Here is a 16893-nt window from a genome sequence, read left to right on the forward strand (position 1 = left end):
TCAGGAACGAAGCTTGGATTAATTCGTTCATACGGATTCAGTCATTATAACAAAATCATTTCTGTTGCACGGGGGCTCTGTTCTGCTGTTCATAATTCTGAAATTTTCGTTGGCGAAATAAAGGAAAACAAACAATCAAAAAAAAAAAAACAATATTAACAATACTGTGTCTAAAATGTAACGATGTTCATTTACAGTTTTTCTTGATTGTTTACACACATTTTCTGAAAGCATGCCTCATACTCTCAGAACTCTACACACAAATCAAAAAACACACACAATGGGCAAAACCCCTCAATTCTCCTGCAAAATGAAACTTTACATTCAAAACAATGTTCTTTCTTCTCAAAATGGTATTTTGTTTTCAAATGACACACACAAACCATCATATGAATAGACATTTATAAGAACCAGTTGAACACTGATGTGCTCTATGTAAAACACTATGATGAATGGAAAACACTTATCCATTCATCATAATGACTTTGGTCTTTATTTGGTTCAGTGTTACACTTACTACAGACAGTACATACATAAGTGTGTTGTAAAATATTTGTAGTATATATATATATATATATATATACATACATATACATACAGTATACATATATATATATATATATATATATATATACACATACATACATATATATATACATACATACATACACATGTCTCAAGTACCAATATTTGTGTGTAAACAATTGAGAAAAACTGTAATAAGTTGAAGGAACATTGCATTTGTGCTGATTTGGGGGAAACGGCACTCTTGCTCGTGTGATATTGTAATATAATTACATCTTCTAATATGATATGACAAAAACTCGTTGTATCGTGTATCTTTAACTGCATGCTCTCACTCTCCCTCCTGCATCTTCTTCTTCAATATTTTAAATATTGTGGTTATCACCAATACCGGTATATTGTCACACCTTAAATTAACACAATATCGATATTTCATGCTTTGTATATCACGGTTATCTTCAATACTAGTATATTGCGACACCCCTATACAAACCCGATTCCAAAAAAGTTGGGACACTGTACAAATTGTGAATAAAAACAGAATGCAATGATGTGGAATTTAAATTTTCAAAATTTTATTCAGAATACAACATACAGGTGCTGGTCATATAATTAGAATATCGTGAAAAAGTTCATTTTTTTATTGTAAATTATTTTTAAAAATGAAACTTTCATATATTCTAGATTCCCTACATGTAAAGTAAAATATTTACTTTACATGTAGGGAAGCTTCAACTTCCGGTGGCGCTGCTCAGCTGGCGACCCGGACTCAGGTGCTGCTGTTACACTACACTGATTGTGTGTTTGTTCGTTTTGTTTTTAAGTTTGTAAAGTGTTTGTAAATGGTTCCTTTTAAATTGTTTTTATATTAGGCGTTGTAGGCATTATGATGGCCTGGATGACAAAAGCTGTTGCCCTTTTTCTTTTGGGGTTGATTATAATTGGACTTGGTGAAAGATGTTGCGCCACGCCGAAGAGTGTGAAGGATGGAAGTTTGCTGCCGCTTATCTACACAAGAGACGCATTGTTGTCTCTTCGCTCAAAAGGGATTACCTCAGCGGTAGACTTTACCGTGGCAGTGGAAGAGCAGTTATTTCGTCGGAAGCGTTCACGAAAGAGGGGTAGAAGAGGAGGAATACGACAACGCGTCAGGAGGAGAGGCAGCAGGCCTCCGCTTCCTTCGGTTGTTATGGGGAATGTGCGTTCCCTGAGAAGGAAAATGGATGAGCTTCGCATTAACGCCAAGGTGTGCTACGAGTACCGTGAAGCTGGCATTGTGGCGCTAACGGAGACATGGCTAAATCAAGACATCCCTGACCCCTTATTTGAACTGGATGGGTTTTCCCTCGTTCGCTCGGATAGGACGGAGTCGGCTGGGAAGTGCAGAGGAGGAGGTATTGCTGTTTATATCAGGAATGACTGGTGTACTCAATATACGGTGCGGGAGAGGGTTTGTAACCCCGATTTGGAACTACTCTGTCTGTCATTGAGACCTGTGTACTTACCCAGAGAATTTGGGAACATTATTTTTTGTGTGGCATACATCCCTCCTGATGGAAATGCTGCAAAATCAGCGGCGCAAATTGCTGACTGTATTCAGAACCAGGGGCGTAGAACCAAATTTGGGCCCTGGGTACAAACCATCTTGCTGGGCCCCCGTACCAAATACCATAGTGATACCAATGGGTGGGGTATTGCATTTTTATCATAAAAACACTTAAAATGTAAACAAAATAAGCCACACTCTGATTAATATATTTTTGTTTTATTGTCAAAAGTACTACTACTTACTGAGATGACCAAAGGTCTAGCAGGTAAATCAAATATACTGTAAAGCAGTTATGAACAATGACCATACCAAATGAGAAAAAACTTTGGTCTGAACATTAATAAACACAAACTAAATAATGTCAGTTTTTACTAAATGCCCATTGACGGGTCTGTGCATGCGCAAATTTGCTGATCAGGTCTTTAAAGTCCAGTTTTTTGGCCAACTGACTTTCTACAGAGAGTATGGCAAGGCTGTTCAGTCTATCCTGGGGCATTGTTGATCTTAAATAGTTCTTTACAAGTTTAAGTTTACTGAAAGCACGTTCCCCTCGAGCAACAGTCACTGGGAGTGTACAAAAGATATTTTGAAGAAAGTTGGTAACCAAACGACTGATGGACCCCATTGACTTCCATAGTAGGAAAAAAAAAATACTATGGAAGTCAATGGGGACCAGCAACTGTTTAATTACCAACCTTCTTTAAAATATCTTCTTTTGTGTTTAGCAGAAGAAAGGAAATCATACAGGTTTCGAAAAACTTGAGGGAGAGTAAATGATGACAGAATTTTCATTTTTGGGTGAACTATCCCTTTAAAGTTTAAATGTGTACAATAACAATGTACCCATTTTGCTTATTTCCTCTTAACATTTAATTACTAATTACTAAGTGTTAAAACAGGCAATTCCGCTAAAAGCTCACCTTGTCTCACTGTCACATCCACCTCACTGTCACTGCTTTCACCTGGCCATAATGAGGAGCCTGCTGCTGCAGGGTCTGAAACTGAAATATATGGCTTCAAATGGTTGCTAAAATATCCTTTATTGTCACAATACCTTTTTTAAAGTATAAGCTAAGTACAAGTTAATTGCTGATTATTTGTCTGTTTAAAATAAATGCAGACTATAGATCACAGGGTACACTAACCGCCAAACTAGACATTCAGTCTTTGAATTACGTTTTAAAATAAGTCATTTTCAATCATTAAGATGTGCATTAAACTGAGAACAATCCTGTACTTAATGTAAGAGCGTGCGCGAGCTAATTTGCATAACAATGCAGTAAAATAGGCGCTAACGATCTGTGTTTTCGCGGGTGTTAGATTTTGACAATGGAGGGAAATATACAGTGTTTTCATGTAAACTTCTGACTCTGGGGAGAACTGCAGCAGAAGAGGAGACAAGCTGCCTGGAGTGGCAGTGTGTTGAGCTCCCAGCTCCGCCTCCGTCTGCTTCTCACTCCCTGTTATTTACCCAGAAATATTGTTTGCTCGCTATGTAGGGTGTGATACTATAAAGTATTGGTATATTATTCAAATAGAGTACGAACATAAATGTGTGCTATTCTACCTGGAGTAGATATTTATGTTAAAACAATGTCAATGCTCGATGATGCATTTGGAGCTCACCTTTCTTTTCAAAAAACTGAGTGAGCAACTGCTTGCCCTCATTTGCCTTTCTCTCTTTAATCTTCTTTTCTTTTCATTTTTGAGCCCCTGATTTTCCTTTCTTAAGGAAAGACATGACTCTTTCCCTGTCTTCCTAGTTCATATCACGGCTAACTCCAGCTCCTGTCTCATTAACTGATTCACCGCAGGTCCGCAGCAGCACCTGACCTGCGGGTCGTACCATTTACATTGATTCGAGAGGGGTGGTGGGGCCCTGCACAGCATGAAAATGACTTTTTTTTTATACCAAACCATTGCCTAACTACAAGTTTACTTTGCACAGGAACTTTTTTTATTTGTACATAAATGCTATACAAATGTTAGTGCATGTATATGTATGTATAGAAAACTGACTTCTAAGGGGCCCCCCCCCTGCCTCGGGCCCTGGGTACTCGGTACCCTTTACCCCCCCAGTCCGACGCCCCTGTTCAGAACCAGCTACAAAGAACACCATGCGCACCTGTTTTTATTATGGGTGATTTTAATCAGTGTAAGCTAGAATTAATGCTTCCTGGCTATGATCAATATGTCAGATGTGAGACTCGGGATAAGAAAATTCTGGATAAATGTTATGGTAATGTCAAAAATGCTTACATTGCAAAATCAAAGCCCCCGCTATCTACTTCTGATCACAACATGATTCACCTGATCCCAACCTATAGAACTGTTTTTAAAAGTAAGAAACCTGAGGTAAAGACTGTATCTGTGTGGTCAGAGAATAGCATAGAGACACTTAAGGGATGTTTCTTGTGTACAGACTGGGACATTTTACAGAATGGGGATATTGATGAGGACACTGATACATTGACTGAGTATATTAAGTTTTGTGCCGATAACGTTTTGGAAAAGAAGTGTGTAACTGTTTTTCTAAATAACAAGCCATACATTACTAAAGAAATTAAAGAATGCATTAATCGAAAGAAACTAGCTTTTAAGGAGAAAGACCAGGTCGGTCTGCGAGTGGTACAAAAAGAACTCACTGGCATGCTCAGAGTTGCTAGAAAAAGACACAAGGACACTTTGGAGCAGAGTTTTAATTCCATACCATCAAAAAAAATGTGGGACACAATTAAAGCAATGACAAATATGAATACTGGACGTAAGCACCTCATTACTAATAATGACTTTGAAAAGGCAAATGAGTTAAATGAGTTTTATCTTAGGTTTGATACACGGGCTTATACCCAGGAAGGTACACATTTTTTAGATACTGTTGTAAACGTAGATACTTCCTTCAGAGTGATAATTGACCCTCAAAAGGTGTGCTCACTTTTTAATCAGATTAATATAAGAAAGTCAACTGGACCAGATGGCATTTCAGCCATACTTTTAAAATCATGTGCGGAGGAGCTTAGTCATGTATGGTGTCCTATTTTCCAACGATCTGTGGATTGTCATAAGGTCCCTGATATTTGGAAAAAATCTGTTGTCGTTCCGATACCAAAAAAGTCGAGTCCAATGGAAAATAATGATTATAGGCCTATAGCCTTGACATCATGTGTCATGAAGTGCTTTGAGAGATATATGGTGTCCTTGTTAAAGACAGAGGTTAAATCAGTTTTAGACCCATTTCAGTTTGCCTATAAACAAGGTCGTGGTACAGAGGATGCTATTAATATTATTACTAATGCTATAGCGAAACATCTGGAGAATCCAAAAGCATATGCACGGTTGTTATTTGTTGATTTTAGCTCCGCTTTTAACACAATTAAGCCCAATGGTCTAATCAAAAAACTGAAGCAGTGGGGTGTGAACCCTTTTTTAATTAAATGGTATTATTCGTTCTTAACTAATCAAACACAGCAGGTAAAGGTCAACCATACTGTATCAAATGTTAGAAGGATAAGTATAGGTGTGCCACAGGGCTGCGTTAGTTCCCCGATTCTCTTCACACTCTATACAAATGAATGTACAAGTTCTGATCCTAGTAATCTCATAATTAAATACTCTGATGATACAGCTTTGCTTAGCCTCTTGTATAATGATACTGATCTTACTGTGTATCATTCAGAGGTAAAACATTTTGTGAATTGGTGTGACATGAATCATCTTGTCATAAATGTTAAAAAAACAGAGGAAATGATTTTTGACCCGAGGTCAATAGGGAACCACTCACCAATATCTATTCATGACATACCAATTAGACAGGTTTGTTCTTACAAATATCTGGGTGTTTACATGGATAACTTGCTTAACTGGGGTTTTCATGTGGATAGTGTATGTTGTCGTGTGCAACAGAGGTTACTTTTCTTACGCAGATTAAGATTGTATGGGGTAGAACAGAAAATAATGTACATCTTTTACCAGGCTGTAATTGAAAGTGCAAATCCAAATACACTATGGATACACTGTGTGGTTTGGCAATATCACAGTTCAGTCCAAAGCTAAACTTGCTCGTCTGGTAAAGATGGCAATGAGAATCATGGGAAAAAGGGAATACCATTCATTGGAGTATTCATATGAGCAGTCGGTCATCAGTGTAGCTACCAAGATTGTATCTGACTCTTCGCATAATTTAAATTCAGAATATGAGTAGCTGCCTTCTGGCAAAAGATACAGGATGCCCATGTGCAAATATAATCGTTTTAAGAAATCTTTTGTACCAACGTCAATTAGACTTTTAAATAAGTAGTATGTTTTTTTTTTTTTGTTTGTTTTTCTTTCTCTCTCTCTCTCTCTCTCTCTGTATTTTGTATTCCGTATTATGTCTTTGTTCAATGTATGTGTATATGGGCACTGGAGTCCAAGACAAATTTCCCCATTGGGGACAATAAAGTTCATTGAATTGAATTGAATTGAATTGAATATTTCAAAAGTTTTTTTTTTTTTTTTTTAAATTTTGATGATTAGAGCGTACAGCTCATGAAAGTCCAAAATCCAGTATCTCAAAATATTAGAATATTTACATTTGAGTTTCATTAAATTACCATCCCTACAGTATAAATTTCGGGTATCTCTTGTTCTTTGAAACCACACTAATGGGGAAGACTGCTGACTTGACAATGGTCCAGGAGACAATCATTGACACCCTCCACAAAGAGCGTAAGTCACAGATGGTCATTACTGAATGTGGTGTCTGTTTACAAAGTGATGTATCAAAGCATATTAAATGCAAAGTTGACTAGAAGGAAGAAATTGGGTAGGCAAAGGTGCACAAGCAACAGGGATGACCACAAGCTTGAGAATACTGTCAAGTAAAGCCGATTCAAACACTTGGGAGAGCTTCACAATGAGTAGAATGAAGCCAGAGTCAGCGCATCAAGAGTCACCACACTCGGACATCTTCAGGAAAAGGACTACCAAGTCACTTCTGAAACAGAAACAACGTCAGAAGCATCTTACCTGGGCTAAGGAGAAAAAGAACTGGACAGTGAACAGTGGTCGAAAGTCCTCTTTTCAGATAAAAGTAAATTTTGCATTTCATGTTGAAATCATGGTCCCAGAGTCTGAAGGAAGACTGGAGAGGCACAGAATCCAAGCTGCTTGAAGTCTAGTGGGAAGTTTCTGAAGTTAGTAATGATTTGGGGGGCGTGACGTCTGCTGGTGTTGGTCCATTGTGTTTTATCAAGTGCAAAGTCAATGCAGCCATCTTCCAGGAGATTTTGGAGCACTTTATGCTTCCATCTGCTGACAAGCTTTATGGAGATGCTGATTTCCTTTTCCAGCAGGACTTTAGCACCTGCCCACAGTGCAAAAACCACTTCCAAGTGGTTTGCTGACCATGATATTACTGTGCTTTATTGGCCAGCCAACATGCCTTTCCCCTGAATCTATGGGATATTTTCAAGAGAAAGATGAGAAACAGTCGATCCAACAATGTACAGAGGATCTGAAGGCTCAATAGTGCCTCAGCAGTGCCACAGGCTGATCACTTCCATGCCACATTTCACTGATGCAGTAATTTGTGCTAGAGCAAGTCATTTGCTGTAATATGTGCTGCCGACCAAATATTGAGTGCACAAATGAACATACTTCAAAGAACTTGAACTTTTCTGTTTTGAAAATCCATTTTTTGATTGATCTTAGGAAATATTCTAATATTTTGAGATACTGGATTTTGGACTTTCATGAGCTGTACACTCTAATCATCAAAATTTAAAAAAAAAAAAACTTTTGAAATGTCTTACTTTACATGTAGGGAATCTAGAATATATGAAAGTTTCATTTTTAAAAATAATTTACAATAAAAAAATGAACTTTTTCACAATATTCTAATTATATGACCAGCACCTGTAGATGACATATCAAATGTTTAAATTGAGAAAATTTATCATTTTAAGGGAAAAATAAGTTGATTTTAAATTTCATGGCATCAACACATCTCAAAAAAGTTGGAACAAGGCCATGTTTACCAGTGTGTGGCATCCCCTCTTCTTTTTATAACAATCTGCAAACGTCTGGGGACTGAGGAGACAAGTTGCTCAAGTTTAGGAATAGGAATGTTGTCCCATTCTTGTCTAATACAGGCTTTTAGTTGCTCAACTGTCTTAGTTCTTCTTTGTCACATCTTCCTCTTTATGATGCGCCAAATGTTTTCAATGGGTGACAGATCTGGACTGCAGGCTGGCCATTTCAGTACCCGGATCCTTCTTCTACGCAGCCATGATGTTGTAATTGATGCAGTATGTGGTCTGGCATTATCATGTTGGAAAATGCAAGGTCTTCCCTGAAAGAGACGATGTCTGGATGGGAGCATATTTTGTTCTAGAACTTGGATATACTTTTCAGCATTGATGGTGCCTTTCCAGATGTGTAAGCTGCCCATGCCACACGCACTCATGCAACCCCATACCATCAGATATACAGGCTTCTGAACTGAGCGCTGATAACAACTTGGGTTGTCCTTGTCCACTTTAGTCTGGATTACATGGCGTCCAAGTTTCCCAAAAAGAACTTCAAATTTTGATTCGTCTGACCACATAACAGTTTTCCACTTTGCCACAGTCCATTTTAAATGAGCCTTGGCCCAGAGAAAACGCCTGCACTTCTGGATCATGTTTAGATATGGCTTCTTTTTTGACCTATTGTTTTAGCCGGCAACGGTGAATGGCATGGTGGATTGTGTTCACCGACAATGTTTTCTGGAAGTATTCCTGAGCCCATGTTGTGATTTCCATTACAGTAGCATTCCTGTATGTGATGCAGTGCCGTCTAAGGGCCCGAAGATCACGGGCATCCAGTATGGTTTTCTGGCCTTGACCCTTACGCACAGAGATTGTTCCAGATTCTATGAATCTTTGGATGATATTATGCACTGTAGATGATGATAACTTCAAACTCTCTGCAGTTTTTCTCTGAGAAACTCCTTTCTGATATTGCTCCACTATTTTTCACCACAGCATTGGGGGAATTGGTGATCCTCTGCCCATCTTGACTTCTAAGAGACACTGCCAATCTGAGAGGCTCTTTTTATACCCAGTCATGTTGCCAATTGCAAATTTGTCCTCCAGCTGTTCCTTATATGTACATTTAACTATTCCGGCCTCTTACTGCTACCTGTCCCAACTTTTTTGGAATATGTAGCTCTCATGAAATCCAAAATGATTGGCATGTCATTTCAAAATGTCTCACTTTCAACATTTGATATGTTATCTATATTCTATTGTGAATAAAATGTAAGTTTATGAGATTTGTAAATTATTGCATTCCTTTTTTATTCACAATTTGTACAGTGTCCCAACTTTTTTGGAATCGGGTTTGTAAAATTGGTTCACCCCACTGATTAGACCAAAAAGTACAGTCACTGCCACTTGAATGAGTTTGTTTTTCCTTACAAAACAAAAATGTAGCTTTCCTACATTCCTACGTCCAACTCAGATCAGTCTACAAACACGGTGAGTCATGTCATCCTTTCCCACTGTTATCTCGTGTTCAGTTTGTCACATGTTCAGTGTAGCTCTCTCTGTCAGCGACGAGGGATTTACATGTCATAAATGTAGGGAAATAGTCAGGCTGACAGAGAGAATCTCAGAATTAGAGACACGCATCCAAACTTTAATCGAGGATAGTAAGAATGCAGGGGCTTCAGATACTGTTTTGGATGTGACTAGCTTAGTGAACTCTGTACATTGTTCGGTTCCGGCTGTAGAGCCCGCGCAGCAGGGCACTTGGGTAACGGTGAGGCAGCCTAGCCGTGGAAAACACCACTCTTCCGTTCCATTAAGAACATCAAACAGGTTCTCCCCACTCAGTGACGCACCCACTGAGAATCCTGTTGAAAGTGCCCTAGTTATTGCCGATTCTATTACACGGAACGTGAAAATAGAGACACCAGCCACCATAGTCACATGTTTGCCGGGAGCCAGAGCACCTGACATCAAAGCAAATTTAAAAGTGCTGGCTAATGCTAATCGTAAATACTCTAAAATTATTATTCACGTCGGCACAAATGATGTTCGACTTCGCCAATCGGAGATCACTAAAATTAACATTAAAGAGGTGTGTGAACTCGCAAGTACAATATCAGGAGAAGTAATTTGTTCTGGCCCTCTTCCTGTTCGTAGGAGTGATGAGATAGTTAGCAGATTATCATCACTCAATGGCTGGCTGTCTAAGTGGTGTCCGCAGAATAATATAGGTTTCATAGACAATTGGAAAAGCTTTTGGGGCAGACCTGACCTGTTGAAAAGAGATGGTATTCATCCGTTCCGGGATGGTGCTGCTCTTCTCTCTAGTAATATGGCACATAGTCTCAGAACTAAAACATGACAAACTGGGGCCCAGGACAGGAAGCAGACAGACTGGCTAAACCAACTGTCTGCTAGCTGCCTCACGTTACAGAAGTCAGATAATTCCCAACACATAGAAACACTTGCACCTAGATATTATCAAATAGAGACTGTGTCTGTACCCCGAATTAATAAAAACAAAAAACTTCCAAACCCATTTAATGGTAAAAATTTAATTGATGTTCAACAAATAAAAAATAGAAATAATAATGATAAACAAATGATAAAGCTTGAGTTGTTAAATATTAGATCACTTTCTTCAAAAGCACTTATTGTAAACGATATTATCACAGACAATAATCTAGATATGCTGTGTTTGACAGAAACCTGGCTAAAACCGGACGATTACACTACTTTAAATGAGTCTAGTCCTCAAGGTTATGATTATCGACACAATCCTCGACAGAAAGGAAAAGGGGGAGGTGTTGCTGTAATTTATAGTAATATTTACAGTATCAGCCAAAAGTCTTTCAAATATAATTCCTTTGAAGTGATGGTGCTTTACGTAACATTATGTAAGTTGACATTTGTGTTGGCTACTGTATACAGGCCACCAGGGCACAATACAGACTTTATCAAAGAGATTGCCGATTTTCTATCAGAATTAGTACTAGCTGCAGATTAACTTTAGATCTAATATTGTCACATGGAATCAATATTGATGCCGTTGAAATTCTGCAGAGGAGTGACGACATCTCAGATCATTACCTAGTCTCGTGTATACTACATTTAGTCAAAGAGGCTAAACTGCCTCCCTGCCATAAATATGGTAGAACCATCACTTCTACCACTAAAGATTGCTTTATAAATAATCTTCCTGATCAGTTTCATCGCCTTAGCATACCAGACAGCTTAGAAGACCTCGATATTGCAACAGAAACTACTGACTCTCTCTTTTCCAGCACATTAGACTCAGTTGCTCCTTTGCGTTTAAAAAAGATTAAGGAAATTAATCCAACACCATGGTACAATGAGCACACTCGGGCCCTAAAAACAGCAGCTAGAAAAATGGAGCGCAGCTGGAAGAAAACAAAACTAGAAGTATTTCGCATTTCATGGAGAGAGAAAATGACTGAGTACAGAAAGGCCTTAAAAACTGCTAGATCTGCCTATTTTTCAAAACTTTTAGAAGAAAATAAATACCTAGGGTTGTGTTTATTTGATACAGTGGCTAAATTAACAAGAAATAAAGCTTCAACTTCTGATGTTTCCAAAGAGCACAGTAGTAATGACTTTATGAACTTCTTTACTTGCAAGATTGATAATATTAGAGAAAAAAGTATAACCATGCGACCGTCTACTACAGTCTTGTGTCAGACAGTGCATTGTAGTGTCCCTTAAGAAAAATTCAATTCATTTACTGCTTTAGGAGAGGAAGAATTGTCTAAACATGTTAAATCATCAAAATCATCCACATGTATGTTAGACCCTATACCGACTAAGCTATTGAAAGAGATGCTTCCAGAGGTCATAGATCCTCTTCTTAATATTGTTAATTCATCTTTATCACTAGGATATGTACCAAAAACCTTTAAGCTGGCTGTTATTAAACCTCTTATTAAAAAAACACAACTAGACCATACCATAGTACTGAGACTGCTCTCATTAGAGTTACTAATGATTTGCTCTTATCATCAGATCATGGTTGTATCTCTCTATTAGTGTTACTGGATCTTAGTGCTGCATTTGACACTATTGATCACAATATTCTTCTACATAGACTCGAAAATTATGTTGGTATTAGTGGAATTGCATTGGCATGGTTCAAATCATACTTATCTGACCGTTATCAGTTTGTAGTTGTAAACGATGAGATGTCATATCAATCACAAGTTAAATATGGAGTACCGCAAGGCTCAGTACTAGGACCGTTGCTTTTTACTCTGTACATGCTACCCTTGGGAGATATCATTAGGAAGCATGGCGTTAGTTTTCATTGTTACGCTGATGATACTCAGCTCTATATTTCTTCGCGCCCTGACGAAAATCACTAATTCGCTAAATTAACAGAATGTATAGCTGATATAAAAAACTGGATGACCAGTAATTTCCTACTACTAAATTCAGGAAAAACAGAGATTCTAATTTTTGGACCGAAAACTTCTTCACGCAATAATCTAGAATACTAATACTGTCTAACACTTGATGGCTGCTCTGTTAAGTCTTCGTCGTCAGCTAGGAACCTGGGTGTGCTCTTTGATACCAATCTTTCATTTGAAGGCCATGTTACTAGCATCTGTAAAACTGCATTCTTCCATCTGAAAAATATATCTATACTACGACATATGCTCTCAATGAAAAATGCAGAAGAGTTAGTTCATGCGTTCATGACCTCGAGGCTAGACTACTGTAACGCTCTACTGGGTGGTTGTTCTGCTCGCTTAATAAATAAACTACAGCTCGTACAAAATGCAGCAGCTAGAGTTCTTACTAGAACTAGGAAGTATGACCATATTAGCCCAGTTCTGTTATCACTGCATTGGTTTCCTGTTAAACATTGTGTAGATTTTAAAATCTTGCTAATTACTTACAAAGCACTAAATCAGTGGTTCTCAACTCCAGTCCTCGGGACCCACTGCTCTGCACATTTTGAATGTCTCTCTTATCTGACACACTCAGTTCAGTTCATGCAGTCTCTCCTAACGAGCTGATGATCTAAATTAGGTGTGTTAAATAAGGGATACATACAAAATGTGCAGAGCAGTGGGTCCCGAGGACTGGAGTTGAGAAACACTGCACTAAATGGTTTAGCTCCCCAGTACCTAAGTGAGCTCTTAATACATTATAGTCCTTCACGTTTATTGCGATCTCAGAATTCAGGCCAGCTGATAATACCTAGAATATCAAAATCAACTGCAGGCGGTAGATCCTTCTCCTATTTGGCACCTAAACTCTGGAACAATCTTCCTAGCATTGTTTGGGAAGCAGACACACTCTGTCGGTTTAAATCTAGACTAAAAACACATCTCTTTAACCTGGCATACACATAACACATTATCAATTTATATTTTCAAATCCGTTAAAGGATTATTAGGCTGCATAAATTAGGTCAGCCGGAACCGGGAACACTTCCTATAACACCAGATGTACTCGTTACATCAGAAAAAGAATGGCATCTACGCTAATATTAGTCTTTCTGTTTATCCCGAGGTTTACCGTAGTCAACCGGATCTGGGCCGTATCCAGCTGAGACCAAGGACCGGTGCCATGACACGACAACAACGCAGCCCTGAAGTATCAGCAGAGATCGAGTCAACTAGATCATCCATTGTGAAGACATCATCAACAAGACAGCCAGTGCCACAGTTCCTCAACAAACCGTCCATACCGGCGTGATGAATACGATCCTCAACTGGACACGACCACAACGCAGCCCTGAAGTATCAGCAGAGATCGAGTCAACTAGATCATCCATTGTGAAGACATCATCGACATGACAGCCAGTGCCACAGTTCCTCAACAGACCGTCCATACCGGCGTGATGAATACAATCCTCCACTGGACACGACCACAACGCAGCCCTGAAGTATCAGCAGAGATCGAGTCAACTAGATCATCCATTGTGAAGACATCATCGACATGACAGCCAGTGCCACAGTTCCTCAACAAACCGTCCATACCGGCGTGATGAATAGGATCCTCAACTGGATGGAACTGAAATAAATACTTTGATTGTTTCGATCCTATCAGACTTATGATAACAACCTGATTGTAACAAAGCACTGTTCGCCAGAGGAGAACTGGCCCCCCGACTAAGCCTGGTTTCTCCCAAGGTTTTTTTTTTTCTCCATTTTAACACCTATTTGCCACTTGTTTGCCACCTGATGTCACCTGATGGAGTTTGGGTTCCTTGCCGCTGTCGCCTTTGGCTTGCTTAGTTGGGGACACTTGACATTTGACTTGACATTTGATATTCAATAGTATTCTTGACATTTATTCAACAGTGCTTCTGATCTGCCTGCATTGACACTATTCTTGAAGAGCTGCTGTGCAGCCAAATTATGTACCAGTTATCAATGTAAAGCTGCTTTGTCACAATCTGCATTGTAAAAAGTGCTATATAAATAAAGGTGACTTGACTTGACTTGACTTTATACTGTCTCTTAGACCCTTAAAATTTAGTGAAAGAAAAGAAATGCAACTGTTAAATTTAAACAGAACAAGAATTACCGTATTAAAAAAACAATAAACAATCCCTTTAGGGGATAGAATAATGCTGGATATTAGGATTTAATGGAAATCAAAATATAATATGAACTGATACTCTGGCAGATGAGTTTCATATTTAGTTCTCTCAAGTCACAGCCTCTTCATTGTTTCATTGAAGATTTCAGCCCATGTTCTGATTTGTAATTGAGATTAGACGGCGGTCGATGTACCCCAAAGGACCACAATAATATGCCGCATGTCCTGATATTGCTGAGTTAGATGCGTTCCTGGGTCAACATATTTTGTTGATCCTGGAACGACATTCTAGTCTGAAAATTTAGTCTTAACCCTATTCCTACCCCTAAACCTAACCCTACCCATAAGTTATCCCAAAAATCAGAGGGAAATAATAGATGAATAACACTGATGTAGAAGCATCAATTCATGATTTTAAAGGTGCCGTAGAACGTCTTTTCAAAAGATGTAATATAAGTCTAAGGTGTCCCCTGAATGTGTCTGTGAAGTTTCAGCTCAAAATACCCCATAGATTTTTTATTTTATTTTTTTTTTTAACTGTTTTGGGGCATCATTAACTATGCACTGATTTAGGCTGCGCGGCCCCTTTAAATCTCGCGCTCCCTGCCCTCCCGAGCTCTCAACTAAAAAGTGCAGTTATACAGTGCATAAACAAAGTTCACACAGCTAATATAACCCTCAAATGGATCTTTACAAGATGTTCATCATTCATGCTGCAAGCATGCATCGATTCCTGTGAGTATGGTATTTATTTGGATGTTTACATTTGATTCTGAATGAGTTTGAGGCTATATGCTCTGTGGCTAACGGGCTAATGCTACACTGTTGGAGAGATTTACAAAGAATGAAGTTGTGTTTATGAATTATACAGACTGCAAGTGTTTAAAAATGAAAATAGCAACGGCTCTTGTCTCCGTGAATACAGTAAGAATCGATGGTAACTTTAACCACATTTAACAGTACATTAGCAACATGCTAACGAAACATTTAGAAAGACAATTTACAAATATCACTAAAAATATCATGATATCGTGGATCATGTCAGTTATTATTGCTCCATCTGCCATTTTTCACTATTGTTCTTGCTTGCTTACCTAGTCTGATGATTCAGCTGTGCACAGATCCAGATGTTAATACTGGCTGCCCTTGTGTAATGCCTTGAACATGGGCTGGCATATGCAAATATTGGGGTCATACATATTAATGATCCCGACTGTTACGTAACAGTCGGTGTTATGTTGAGATTCGCCTGTTTTCCGGAGGTCTTTTAAACAAATGAGATTTATATAAGAAGGAGGAAGCAATGGAGTTTGAAACTCAATGTATGTCTTTTCCATGTACTGAACTCTTGTTATTCAACTATGTCGAGGTAAATTCAATTTTTGATTCTAGGGCACCTTTAAGCCTAAATTTGACATAATCTGTAAACTTGTCCTTCAAATCTGATTGGTTGATTTGAATGTTGCTCCAGGATCAACAAAAGTGTTGACCCAGGAACATGTTGAACTCAGTAATATCAGGTTATGCATAATATGCCTTCTTACCGGCGCTTCTGGCTTCCTGGATAAGTGGCCAAAGAGCTGCATGAGCACTTTGGTCCTCGGCTGACAGATCCTCCGCGAACCTGATTCCATGTTCAGTGCACAGCTGGGAGTTCTTTGTAATCTTCCAGAATTCGTCCCTGTATTGACGCATGGCAAACTGAACAATCATTTGACGGTGTCTTCCACTCTCCTTTTTTCCAATCCTGTGAACAGAGTCGACAACATCTTCCAGCTTTTTGCCAGATGTGGAGCTATGCTACTCAAAAGTTCAATAACTTCTTTCCGTGCATCCTCGTCAGCATGCTCTTTCATCCCTTTAATCTGAAGATTCCATCTCTGTTTATATCGTTTGAGTTCTGCCGTCTTCAACTTTAACTCCTCGTTGGATTTCACAAGAACTGCTGTTTGCTTTTCCAAGATGACATATTTTTGCTTGTACTCCTTAATCTCTGCAGCATTAAACTCCACTGATTTGGAGATTGTTGCAATCATGATGCTGTTTTGTTAAGAGTTAACTCGTTCAATGTGCTGATCTCAATCTTATCAAAAGAAACAAATGAACGCAAAAGAGTGTATTTAAATGTCACTTGAATTTCTGAGGCTGGTTTATGAAAAGCGTCATAAAGCATACAAATTTAAATAATTTTGCCAGAGCTCAATGTGCGCTGAACTCACCATCTTCGGCGACCTCAGGAGC

At 38.6% G+C, this 16893-nt stretch overlaps 1 protein-coding gene across 1 annotated transcript; it reads left to right on the plus strand.

Moving 5' to 3' along the window:
• Nucleotides 1-1744: 1744 nt before the first annotated feature.
• Nucleotides 1745-10429, plus strand: LOC125244366 (the record flags this gene model as incomplete). Its single annotated transcript, XM_048154456.1, has 2 exons — nt 1745-1975; nt 9914-10429. Coding segments are annotated over exons 1-2 (747 nt in total), but the record flags the coding sequence as incomplete, so codon positions are not given.
• Nucleotides 10430-16893: the final 6464 nt, after the last annotated feature.

Source organism: Megalobrama amblycephala, linkage group LG14 (genome assembly GCF_018812025.1).
Source record: "Megalobrama amblycephala isolate DHTTF-2021 linkage group LG14, ASM1881202v1, whole genome shotgun sequence".
Taxonomy (NCBI): Eukaryota; Metazoa; Chordata; class Actinopteri; order Cypriniformes; family Xenocyprididae; genus Megalobrama; species Megalobrama amblycephala.